The sequence below is a fragment of the Alternaria incomplexa genome (genome assembly GCF_024043165.1).
Source record: "Alternaria incomplexa strain BMP 0042 chromosome Unknown scaffold_21, whole genome shotgun sequence".
Classification (NCBI taxonomy): domain Eukaryota; kingdom Fungi; phylum Ascomycota; class Dothideomycetes; order Pleosporales; family Pleosporaceae; genus Alternaria; species Alternaria incomplexa.
The window spans coordinates 42,066-54,417 of record NW_026249870.1 but is presented as its reverse complement, the minus strand read 5'-3'; the positions used below and the strand labels follow the sequence as shown (position 1 = coordinate 54,417).

The window sequence follows — 12,352 nt, the reverse complement described above, 5'->3', positions numbered from 1 at the left end:
GGTGCAGCTCTCTGGACACGCATGCTCAAGCAATTGAAGTTCTAGCGTACCTGCCCCACGCGGCATCGTCACTGCCACAACCCAATTATCAAAGCTCCACCCAAGCTTCCATCCCATGATCTACCATCTCCACATATCATCCAGGCATCCAGCCTTGCCCACAATTCTGCCTCACGACCAAGCCCTGAGCCGCAAAAGTATGGCATAATCTCACAATCCATCTTGAAAACATCGTCATAACTGATTAGGCGCACAGCTTTGCACCCCACACTGACATGTTCACTGCCACACACGCCGGGCCGTACAAGCTCCACCAAGCTTTGCCCCTCGGCACATGATGTTCCGACCAAAACGCGCTCACATAAATAAACGCGACGGCCCGTCAATAGGAGAAGATAGCTAAGACGGACAATTACCCCTCCAAAGCTATAGCTCTACGAATTTCCCCGCTACAACACCACCACCACCCAAACCACCAAATACTCCAACCACCTTCCCGTCACACCAACAAGCAGACGTCCTAACTCAACTTCCACAATGCCAATGTGGCAAGCTATCACTGACCCCGTTCTCGCTCTATCGGGCGGTCTCGCAAACGAAGAACAAACTCGCCGCAAAGTAGCCCGTGAAATGGCGATCAAGAACGGAGAAGACCCAGACGCGCTCGACAAGAAAAACCAAGGTCCCCGCAGAATAGGCCAATGGCTTTGGCTAAAACCGGAATGTGTGCAAGAATACAAGAAATGCCATGCGGAAGTCTGGCCGGAGGTGCTGGAGCAGATTAAGGACTCGAATATCAAGGACTGTACGTTGCTCATTACTCATCTGAGCTACCTATCAATCAGATCGAGCAATATTTACTAACGTGTTCTATCAGACTCGATATACATGAACCTCTTCCCCCGCCCCATGCTCTTCGCATCCTTCAAATACGTCGGCGAGAATTTCGACGAAGACATGGCGCGCATGGCGGAGAACAAGGTCGTGCAGAAATGGTGGAAGATGACGGATAAGATGCAAGAGAGCCCTGTGAAGGGTGCGAAAGGTAGCGCGACGGGGCCGGGGTGGTGGGGACAGACGGAGGAGGTGTTCTATGTCGAGTAGATGGGTACAGAGAAGGCAAGGGAGGGATAGAGTAAGGAACAGAGGCATGAATCGTGCAACAATGGAAATAACTTGGTCTCAAGACTAGTTACCTGGGTAACCTTGCTCTCTTTCTAGAGTCACGTGTTCTCTATGTCCGAACCCTTCACTATCGTTCTGGAAAAGGCATTCTCCAGGCAACAAACCACTCGTAGTCAGCCAAGATCGCTTGCTTACCCTCCTTTTTCTCAACCGCTTCTTGCTCAACCCTTTCTCACTCTACCGTCTCTCACTCACCCCGCAGCTGGAATGTCTGGACCAATCTATAAACGTCGTGGAAATGTAGTCATCTCTGATGGTTTCCCAGTCTCTACAAGGCAGTCCATTCCACCACCTAGTAATTGCGCGCCCTTTCCTTACCATCTACACTACCCTTGCTGACTATGCAACTAGGTGTGGTACTTAAAAAACATCACAAATCCATGGATCCCGCGCCGAACGTGTCTAGTAACCCGTTTCACAAACCGCGCCCTATCGAGTCGGAGTCCGCCGACAAGCTCGAGGCGCAGAAGGCCGACTACGAAGCCAAGCTCGCCGACATGAGCAAAGTGTCCCAGGCCAACTTAGAGAACACTATCAAGGACTACGAGGCCAAGCTCAGCGAAAAGGAGAAACTCCAAGAGATCGAGATCGAACGCGTGAGGGACTTCATCATGGGTGATACTGGCGAGATAAAGAAGAAATCCGAGACCAAGCTCCACGACCTCGCCGAGAACTACGAGGCCAAGATTGCTCACCTGGAGAACGAATCGAAGTCCAAGCTCGAGAACACGATCAAGCACTACGAGATCTTGGTCAGGCAAGAGGAAAACCACGGCGATTGGCTGCTCCAACAAATGAGGAAGGGCCATGAGACCGAAATCGCCGAGATCAAGAAGAAACACGCACTGGAGTTTGAAGCCGCGCAGAAGGACTACGAGTTCAACCTCAGCAAACTCAATCATGATCACGCGATTCCGGAACGTGCCTTCGAAGAGAAGACCTGGAGTCTTGCGGCGCTCCAAAAGACAGGGACCAAGGAAGCCAACTTCCTCAGCAAGTCCGCCGAGCCAAACGCTGAAGCGAAAGACGCAGGCCTGCTCGCTGTCAAGAAGGCGGACACCAACGACAAGAAGCCCGAGATCGACGCGCTTAAAGGTACCATCGACGCCCTCAAAGACACCGTCGGTATACAGATGGTGGCTGCAGAAGATCTCCGCGAGACCGTCAAAGACCTTCGAGAGCGCAACGCAAAGCTCGAAGCAGAGCTTCAGAAGAAGTAGGGCGCGAGCCGCGACAGGTCGACGCTGGCACTCTCATGATAACTGGGTAACTCTGGAAATACTCGATGAAGTCACAAGATGTTCGTAGAAAATGAAAATGCTGTAACTAGCCACGAGCTCAGTCGACAGTGACTCTTGGTCTTACACATTAGCAACTAACATATACGGGCCATCTCTTCTCCCTCTACCGCATCATCTTACTGTAACAGAAGCATCTCTCGAAATGCGCTGAGATCTCAAAAATGAAGGTGAAAGGGAATAAGTTAGCTCCCCGCTTGATTCGCTGCGCACTGTCAGATCCCAGCTTTCCCTGCGTCCGTTTCTCCCTCCACCGACTCTGGGTCACTGGTTCTTCCGCACAGCAAAAGCCGCTTGAACTTCCAGCCAAGTCGAGCGACCGCATCAGGCCTACTGTACCACCATCTCGGTTGCGCATCTTCGAGATCTCAGAGGTTTCCACTATCACAGTGACCCCCGACACATCCCACTACTTCACTCACGCCAACCGCCTACAATGAACACGATGAACATCACACCTTTACTCAACACGCGTACTCCCGCATTCAACGCTATCGCGGCTCGGGTACAAGGCGCGGATGCGGACGATGTGGACATTCTGGAGCGGGATGAAGAGACAGACGCAGAGGCAAGCGACGATGACGAGGCCATCGACGAATCCGATGAAGGCAGTGTTGAAGACATGAGCAACGACCGCGGCTCATCAACACCGAGCGTCAAGACCGTGGTAGTGCCCCAAGACTCGGACGACACAGCGTTCACACATGACATATTGGACCCGGAAGATTTGCCTGACCTTGGTAAGTCACTCAACTAGTGCTCCAGCCTTTCGCACGCAGCACGCATGATTACTGACAGATTTGACTTAGGTGACGATCTCGATACCGCCAAATGGACAAAGCTCGCACTCTGGCAAGAAGGCGGATACGAGGGCATGCTGAAAGTACTATTGAAGGAGGAGATCGCGGCTCATTGTCACGACTCTGCTACCGCATCAAACACCGAAGAGCAGTTCATCCTCGGTCCGGCGCGCATGATGGTCGCTTCTATGGATAAGGACGTCCTCAAGGCCATGATACGCGGTAATCTGGCTCTCCAAGAGAAGAGCGACAGTGTCATCAAGGCGCAGTTGGATGAGATATACGTTGAGGCCAAAGACAAACCCTCCATCTACTACCAGCTCTTCGTTGACGATAACGGCCAGTCGCCCACGCCAAACGAACTCGGCATCATTCTAGATACTATGGAAGAATACGTCAACGCTACAAACCACACCCTCGCTAACAAGATCGATAACGTCAAGAAACCGCACATCGATCTGCTCAAAAGCCAGAGTGGGTATAACAAGTACACATATACCAGCTCAGGAACAGAGAAAGACAACACATACCGCGAGTTCCAGTCCGCCGCCAAAGTCAAAGAGATCACCCGCCTGATCGAGAAAATACGAGCACGACTGAGCGGCTTGCCACCTCAGCACCACAACAAGCCATTGAAGCATCCACCAGTTCACGTCGGATATTCAACCCGCTCCCAGGCCCGCCTGAAGAAACACGCCAACCACTCGTGCTCTCACCCCGCCATGAACCTCGCCGAAGCAATCGCTGCCGTACTCTTCGCAAACAACACTCTTCCCAAACTATACAAGATGACTCAGTACATCATCTACATCTGCCACACCGCATCCCACGCATCTCTTTCCGAGATCCTACTGACCAGGCTGGCCGAAGGCTACATGGGCAACGGAGGAGGTTTCAGCCGCTATCCCGCAGCCCGAAGCGCCGCCTCTGCGCTCAAGACGTTGGAACAGGAATGGGACAAGTGTGCTCGACATGCGATTGAGCGGTCGCCGCTGAGGAAGAACCTAAAAAGCGACTGCGAGCGATTGAGGAAGAATCTTGCGGATGCGGTGGAAAAGAAGTCGAGTCTGCTTATGGAGTCCGCCAACCATGCGTTGCTCGCAAGAGCGAAGGAAATGAATGAGAGGAGGAAAGCTGGGCGGGAGGAAGCGGGTCCGGAGATACACTAAAAGGCTGCCGACATCATTGCAGAGTTTCGTAAACGGCATCCGATCCCGGAGGACGAGGCAAGTGTATGAGCATTCGAGATTGTATGGGTGGTGGAACTGAGAGCGTGGAAACAAAAGCGATGATTTGAGCCTTCGCTCATTAACACAGTGACGGAACGACAGTTGTGCAGTGTAGATGAATAAAAGATCCTGAATCAATTGATGGTGCTATAGTTTCGGACAGTGTCGGAAGTGACACGTTAACGTAATAAAATAGGACACCCTAGAGTCTACGTCGACGTTAGATAACCCGCTTTGCAGGTTTTTGTCTTAACATAGTCTGCAAACATGTTTAGTATTATTTGTATATAAAGTAATAAGATGCCTACGTAGACGTTAGAGTACCTACTTTGCAGGTTATTATCCTAATGTAGTCTGCAAACCTATTTAGTATTGTTTATATATAAAGTAGTAAGATGCCTACGTTAACGTTAGATTACCCACTTTGCATGTTCTTGTCTTGATGTAGTCTGCAGACCTGTTTAGGTTTTTGCTTGTATCAAGTGGTGAGATGAATGTCAGGAGAAAGAACTTGATATATCATCATGAGTAAAGCGAGTGAAGTAAATGAAGAGGAGATATTCTTGCATTGGTATTGAGTACATCTAGTCGTCTCGTCGTCCATGTTCCTTCCTTATCCCACCTATTTCCATCCATTCCACTCCTCCTATTTACCCTACCCCTACCATACCATACAGTCCATGTACATCCGACATATATTTTGTTCCCTTGAGCCTTCCGCCCTAGTCTATCTAGATATACAGGGAAAGAGCTTTGATGTGCGTCGGTATGCGTAAAGTACATGCCCATCCATCTCCCCATGGCGAGATCAACCACCAGCCAGCCAACCCAAAAACTCCAAAGAATGCAAGCCGAAGCCATACCAAAAAGCCAGATTCCCGTGAATCAAAAGAGAAAGCGCATCAGATTCGTAAAAGCTGCTGCTAAGATGTTCTGCAGGTATGATACAGATCGTTATCGCGCAAACAACAGCACTTTTTGTGGTATGTATACTTTTGGCGTAGCTTCGTAACAATATGAGACAACGTCAAAAACATGACATAGCAAGTTTAACGCTTCCTGGGGTTCGTCGGCTTCTTCTTCGACGGTGTCTTCTGCGCATCTCCCTCAATGTACTTGAGGAGGTCCTCAATCTTGCGCTGGTCAACGCGACCATTTCCAATGCGCTGGCTACCGGCGGCGGCAGCGGCATCACTAGCGGAAGGAGTGGCGGCAGCGGGTCGCAGGGGGTTGCGGCCGGGGAGCTGCATGCGACGGATACGCGTCTTGGCGAGGTCGTTGAGCTGCTTGGCTTGAGAGACAGCGCTGTGAGTGAGCTGTTCGAGCCAGCTCTCGGCTTCCTTGGTGTTGCGGTCCTCCGCACCGAGCACCTCCTTGAAGATGTTGTAAGACTCGCGCATGCGGTTGACACCACCGCGCATGTCCTTGTCGAGAGCGAGAGCCTGGGCGGTCTGGAACAGCAGAGTCGCTGTGTTGATGGAGTTCTTGCCGCAGACCTCCTCGCAAACGGCGAGCGAAGCCTCGAACCAGAGTCGCGACTCGTGGTACATCTTCGCAGCCTGCAGCATGACAGCGGCGTTGTTGAGAGTTGTGATAGAGTCGGGGTGGTCGGGGCCGTAGAGGATCTTCCACAGCTCGAGCGCGTGACGGACGTAGATCAGAGCGGCTGTGGTGTTACCCGAGCCATGCTCGAACAAACCGACGTTGAGGTAGGCAAGCACGGTCTCGGAGTGGTCGACACCAAGAGTTCGCTCCGACACGATGATCGCCTTGTGTGCAAGCTCAAGAGCTGAAACCTTGTCGTCAAGACTGTAGAGCAGGTTCGACAGGGTGTGGTAAGCCTTAGCTACCTCAGGGTGCAGTACACCGTAGATCTGCTCGTGTAGCTGGAGAGACTCCAGGAGCAGTTCTTGGCCAAGCTCCTTCTGGTCCTGGGCAATGGACATGCGACCAGCCTCTAGTGCCTCTTCGGCCAACAAGCTCTTTGGCGAAGCTTCCTTAATGACAGGGACAATGTTCAGAATGTCGTCTGCATGGAAGGTCTGGGGAGCAAGGGGGGCAGTGGGGCTGGCCGTGCGGGCTGGTGGGGTGCTAATAGACTTGTTCTTCTTCTTCTTGGAAGATGTGGAGTGGCCGTTGGTCTGCGGCGCGGCGGGCTTCTCAACGGGCTGGCTGGCGGCAAAGGCCTCCTTGGTGAAGGCGTACGACTTGCACTCCAGCTGGAGACCAAGCTTGAGGGAGACCTCACGGAGCATCTGCATCTCCTTGCCAGACTCGATCCACGACTGACCGAGGTCGTAGCGGAATCGTAGGGCAACCTGAGCGACAACCTCCTTCTTGAGGGCCTCAGGTGTGAGCTTCTCGAAGCTAAAGTCATCCTCGGGGTACATCTTCTTGAGGCTGCTGTCACACTCTGCCACAGGCTTAGCGCTAACATCGACTCCGAGCAAGCAGTTGAGGAGGTGGGCGGCTGCGGGTGCTGCGAAAGGCGCGGACACGTTGCGCAGCTTGGAGTTGGCAAAGTGCTTGAAACCACGTGCGATCATCTCCTGGATGATGAGACGCTTCAAGGCCTGAAGCCTTGGGTCAGGCTTGTCAGCCAGCTCAGCAAGCTTTCCAAGGTAGCGCATGTTCACACCTCGCTTGTGCAGAAGGTTGCTCAGAGACTGGCCGTCCATTGGGAAGCCGACTTCGCCCTCCTTGAGCTCCTGGACCATGCGAGGAATTACCTCCGAAGTGAGGTGCTCGCAAGCAGCGCGGACCTCAGCCTCGTCCTGAGCCCACTCCTTCTTGTCCTCATCTGATTGCGGGTTCTGGCCCGAGAAGACATCAGGGTTGAGCGCGAAGGAGAATCCGGAAATGTCGACACGCTCCTGCTCAGGGTCCTCGGCCTCAGGCTTCTTCTCCTCGGTTTCCTTCTTTGCAACCTTGGCAGCCTTCTCCGCGGCCTTCCTCTCCGCCTTGGAGATTTTCTTGGCCTTGGGAATCTTCTCCTTCTCTTCATCAGAGTCCTCCTCTTCCGAAGAAGACTCCTCCTCGGATGACTCCTCTTCCGAAGATTCCTCTTCAGATGAGCTTTCTTCAGCCTTGGCCTCCTTCGCAGGGGCTTCGTCCTTCTTTGTGGTCTTCTTAGCCATCTGCTCCTTGACGTACTCGCGGAGCTTGACCCTGCCGTAAGACTCCACGAGCTCAGGGCGGAGTGTTGTCATGCGGTGGGGGTAGTCCTTGTCTGTTGCCTCCTTCTCACCCTCCTTGCTGGGCTCAGTCCAGTGGGCCTCAATCCAAGCAACGTCGAGAGGTGTGAGGCGGTAGAGGTCCAGAGCGTACCGCCTGCCGTCGGTGCCGATCAGACCCTTAGTCTCAACACTTCCCTCAAGCTCGTGACGGACATTGTCCTTGTCCCATACAGGATGCTTCTTGACGCGCAGCGCCTTGGAGAGCTGCTCGAACAGCGGGACGAACGACTTGTCGTCGGCGACAATCTCCTTGCCCTCAACCGCACCATAATCGATCTGGTGCTCGCCGGGGTCGCGCTGCTTGAAGATTCCGGGTACTATGCTCTGGCCAACAATGCGCTTTCCTTGGTAGTCAACGACGACGGTTCCGGAGGTGAAGAGGTTGTTGATGTCGAGGTTGTTCACAGCGCGGACACCGAAAACGTCCTTGCCCACAGCCACACGCGCAGCCTCATCACCACCCTCAGCGCCGAATGTGCCGACGCCATCAGCGCCGAAGGAGTAGAAGATGTTGTTGTACACGAAGATCTGCGCGTCCTTGGCCTCGGTAGGGTTGAGAGGCGCAATCTCGCCCCGTGCTACCAGCATGGCACCGCGGGTCGCGGCATCGTTGTAGTCGGCAAAGAGCTTCGATGTGAGGCGCTCGCGGAAGACGCGGTCGTGGACAGCCTCCTTGGGCATCTCCCTCGTTGACTGGAACTCCTCATTCCAGTCGCGGAGGGTCTCCGTGTTCTCAACACCCGAGATCAGATAGCTCTCCTGTGTCCGCGCGAGATCCGGCTGGTGTGGGGTGAGGGATGACGTGGGTGCGGGGACCAACCATGGGTTGGCGGGGATGGCGTTGGAGAGCTGGAAGATGGTAAGCAACTCCTTCTTCGCATTGTGCTCCAGCAGTTCCTGGAACGAAGTGCGGAAAGATGGTGACAGGTCCTCAAGGAGGGTGAGGAGCGAGTGTGCCTGCTTGTCCTTTGGTGGCTGGCGCGGGAAGGGGTCGAAACTGGCATTCGACGACTTGTTGACGTAGAAGCCAGAGACGTGAGCTGTGATGTGGTGTTGCTCGTTCTCGTTGGTCGTGACTACCAGGTACAGCAGATGGCCCTTGGAGCGGAGGTGGTATGGCGGGGGATTCCAGGGCGATACGGCGATGGATTTGATCGTCTTGGGCGCGGCTTCCTCGGTGGGCGGCAGCAGGTTTTTGATGTTGCCCGATGCCTTGAAGTCGTAGTCTGCCAACGGCGACTGCTCAGGGCCGTCCTGCTTGGGCTTGGAGATCTGCTCGTGGCCGACAGTGTCGTGCAGTGACAGTCCAGCCATGATGCCGTGCAGCGCATCGGTACGGTCACCGGCAGCGCCGATAAGCTCGCGTACGCGGACCACATGTAACCGCGCCTCCTTCTCTGTGTATGGGTCCTCCACCAGGGTGAGTACCGAATCGGCCTTCAGTCCCTCGACTTCAGAGAGTTCGACGTAATCGTTGATCCGCTTGCCGTCGTGCTCCAGGTGGAAGCACGAGTACTGGAACGTGTGGGGCGTCTCGATGATGCTCTGACGGAGGTCTTGCACCTGCTCGGCCGTTGAGATCTGGAGTCGTGAGTTTGTCGTCCATATTTTCTTTTCTAATTCTCAATACGCACCGTTATCGGCATCTCGAACGGCTCGTGTGGGAGCTTGATGGTGACCTGGAAGATGTCTAGACTCATTAGTAGATATTTCCCACAAATGATAAGTCAATTGACATACTGTCTGGCTGCTGGCCAGCACCATCTTCCTCTGTGCCCTCATTCTGCCCCTCTGTGGTGACGTCTTTGCTGGGCGTCTTCTCGACCTCTGCATTGCCATTGATGTTAGCCATGGGGTGCAAAAAGAGTTATTGCGCCTGGGAATAAATTTCCATCGCAGTCGTGTGCGGGCGGGAAGCTCACCAGACTTGGAAGCGTCATTGGTACTAGCGGCCATGATGGCGGGCTGTGGATATGTCGAGAAACACTACGACGCCGGGAAAGAACGACTGGGGAAAGAGGGAATCGGTCTAGGGAAGGAAGGGAATATACAGGAATGGCGCATTAATGTACAATGACATGCGGCGAGTGATGGGGAGAGAGGTGACTCTCCGGTCATGTCTCCAGAATATTTTTCTTGAGGGCGCCGGGATGGTCCGCTAAGCTCGCTCTCCACTTCCGAGGCCACAGGCATGTCATCGGGAAAACGGCCCCCATGCACCGGGGTCAGCAGTATCGCGTTTATTCCGGAGTACTGGAGTTGCCATGTCCTACACGTCGTGTCTGTCTTCACGCCGATTATCGTTATGGTGATTGACGCGAGTTCCACCATGCTGTCACCACGGTCGCTCCTGCCGTTCGCACTTGGCACTCGCACTTGGCCCCTGCGGCAAATTATCGCAACACCAGCGTAACAAGGCCGCGGTACCTCCTTTGGCGTCCCTCTCCTCCAATCTCGTCCCGTCCATCTCAATCATCTCTCCTTTCACGCGTCTGTCTCTCGTTTAACTCTCATTCATTCCTTTTCTAGTCCATTCCACGTCTGTTGAACCTCTGGCTGCGCCTACGTTTGACACGTGTAACATTGGAAAGCACGCGACACCAACGTGACTTGGAACGCGCCAGCGCAATAATGTTAATGCTACGACATATCACGCGCGCTCATGCCGCGTTGACACGACAACCTTTCGCGTATCGGTCTCAGCAGGCTGGTCCGGTACTGCAAAGAACAAGGTTATGCCAGCCCTCTTTGGCGCGCGCTCTGAGTGGCCAATCCGGTCCTCCGACTCCTGGCAACGACGCGCCAAACCCCATTGACGACGCTGCAGAGCGTCTGGAGGAAGAGGAAGAGCAGCAAGAGGAGAGACGCGAGAAAAAGAAGGCAGAATGGAAAAGCACAGCCTGGAAGATGTTTGAGGCTGCTGCTACTACCGGAGCCAGCATCTTCATCCTTGGATGCGTCGGCATTGGTTATACTAAGTACTACAAATGGAACGTGCTTGAAAAGATGGAGAACGCTTTTCGGGAAGGCGATCCTGTATTAGAGCTTGCAGCTACTGGAAAGGAGATGCCGAAAGCGGGTGAGCCTACTCGACTACAAGTCAGCAAGGACCTGGACGGTGATGATAAAGACTATGATCGCTGGATCCCACGTGATGAGCAGGAGAGGATTGACAAGATTGTCTGGGGCGAGACAAAAGGACGTTACCATCTACTTCTTGGCGAGAAGGGGACTGGGAAGACTTCCATGCTCATCGACGCCATGGATAAGATCAATGGTGAGGGATGCTCGATGATGGAAGCCCACGCAGATCTCGAAGTCTTCCGTGTACGGCTAGGTCGCTGTCTCGATTTTGAGTACCACGAAGACAACATCGGATCGCTTTTCTCCATCCGCGGTCCACGCGATGCGGGCGCCATACTTGACATTGAGCGCGCGTTCAACAAGCTTGAGAAGGTAGCCTTGCGACGACGCGCAACTGTTGGCAGACCGCTCATTCTCATTATTAACTCCGCACATTTGATCCGAGACAATGACGACGGCCGAGACCTGCTCGAACTCATTCAGCAGCGGGCAGAGCAATGGGCAGCTGCCAACCTCGCAACTGTCATCATCAACTCGGACAAGTACTGGGTGTTTGAACGATTGAAGCAGTACGCTACGCGCATGGAAGTGCATCAAATCAAGGACCTCAGCAAAGACCGGGCCATGCAAGCCCTACGGAACTACCGAATGAAGTACTACGGCGAGAAGGTGCAAGACTCCATCCTCGAAGAAGTATACGACAAGGTCGGCGGACGTCTCACCTTCCTCAACCGCGTCGCCAAGTCAGAAGACATGGTCGCAAAATGCAACAGCATCTGCGAAATGGAGAAGATATGGTTCCTGAACAATTGCGCGATTCTTGGCGAGGAGATGGACGACGATGTCATGGACCAGCAGAAATACGCTGTACGTATACAAACATTCGTCTATCAATAAGCTGACTAACCCCCACAGTCCACAGCCATGGTCCTAGCCAACGCCCTCTACAAACTCTACCACGACATGGAATCAACCTACGACCCAAAAGAAGGCCACATCCTGCCCTCATTCCCCCTCCACCGCGCCCGCTTCATCATGACGCGTTCCGACTTCATCCGTCAACACCACGACCTCTCCATCTTCTCCATCGACTCGCACGCCGTTGTCCGTGCCGACTCCGTACCCATGCAACGCGCTTTCAACGAAATCTGCGCCGAGCCTGGGTTCGAAGACTTCCTCGAAGCGACACTCGAGCGTATCGGTGCGATTGAGAGTCTCGGCAGGACGAAGGAACTTACGTTCAAGGATCTTTGGGAGGGGGGCAAGTATCGTATTGTGCAGAAGGATGGAAAGGGCAAGGTGCAAGGTGAGGTGGAGATGGAGACTGTGCCCGGGAAGGGGGATGATGATGACGATGATGAGAAGGATGATTGAATGGGAAGGTTGGATGGGCTACGAGATATTTGGACGCCGGGATGATTGGATTGTTATGCGTTTGGATGTACGATATGGGAGTAGGCGGCTGCTTGATTCTGCGTGGCCCTGGTGTCTTGTGGGAAGCCGCGATACCCTAGAATGTC

The 12,352-nt window shown here is 53.7% G+C and overlaps 5 protein-coding genes across 5 annotated transcripts; 4 read left to right on the top strand and 1 right to left on the bottom strand.

Moving 5' to 3' along the window:
• Positions 1-537: 537 nt before the first annotated feature.
• Positions 538-1,104, top strand: J4E90_010305 (uncharacterized protein; the record flags this gene model as incomplete). The annotated part of the gene is made up of 2 exons (XM_051439818.1): positions 538-805; positions 878-1,104. 2 exons carry the CDS (start codon positions 538-540, stop codon positions 1,102-1,104), a joined length of 495 nt encoding a protein of 164 aa, XP_051286245.1.
• A 461-nt stretch (positions 1,105-1,565) lies between these two features.
• J4E90_010304 (uncharacterized protein) lies at positions 1,566-2,405 on the top strand (the record flags this gene model as incomplete). Its single annotated transcript, XM_051439817.1, has 1 exon — positions 1,566-2,405. One exon carries the CDS (start codon positions 1,566-1,568, stop codon positions 2,403-2,405), a length of 840 nt encoding a protein of 279 aa, XP_051286244.1.
• Positions 2,406-2,919: 514 nt separating this feature from the next.
• J4E90_010303 (uncharacterized protein) lies at positions 2,920-4,452 on the top strand (the record flags this gene model as incomplete). The annotated part of the gene is made up of 2 exons (XM_051439816.1): positions 2,920-3,223; positions 3,293-4,452. 2 exons carry the CDS (start codon positions 2,920-2,922, stop codon positions 4,450-4,452), a joined length of 1,464 nt encoding a protein of 487 aa, XP_051286243.1.
• Positions 4,453-5,561: 1,109 nt separating this feature from the next.
• On the bottom strand, positions 5,562-9,704 carry CLU1 (Intracellular distribution of mitochondria; the record flags this gene model as incomplete). The annotated part of the gene is made up of 4 exons (XM_051439815.1): positions 5,562-9,329; positions 9,383-9,438; positions 9,489-9,575; positions 9,671-9,704. 4 exons carry the CDS (start codon positions 9,702-9,704, stop codon positions 5,562-5,564), a joined length of 3,945 nt encoding a protein of 1,314 aa, XP_051286242.1.
• Positions 9,705-10,385: 681 nt separating this feature from the next.
• Positions 10,386-12,206, top strand: J4E90_010301 (uncharacterized protein; the record flags this gene model as incomplete). Its single annotated transcript, XM_051439814.1, has 2 exons — positions 10,386-11,699; positions 11,748-12,206. The coding sequence occupies 2 exons, from the start codon at positions 10,386-10,388 to the stop codon at positions 12,204-12,206; spliced, it is 1,773 nt and encodes a 590-aa protein (XP_051286241.1).
• Positions 12,207-12,352: the final 146 nt, after the last annotated feature.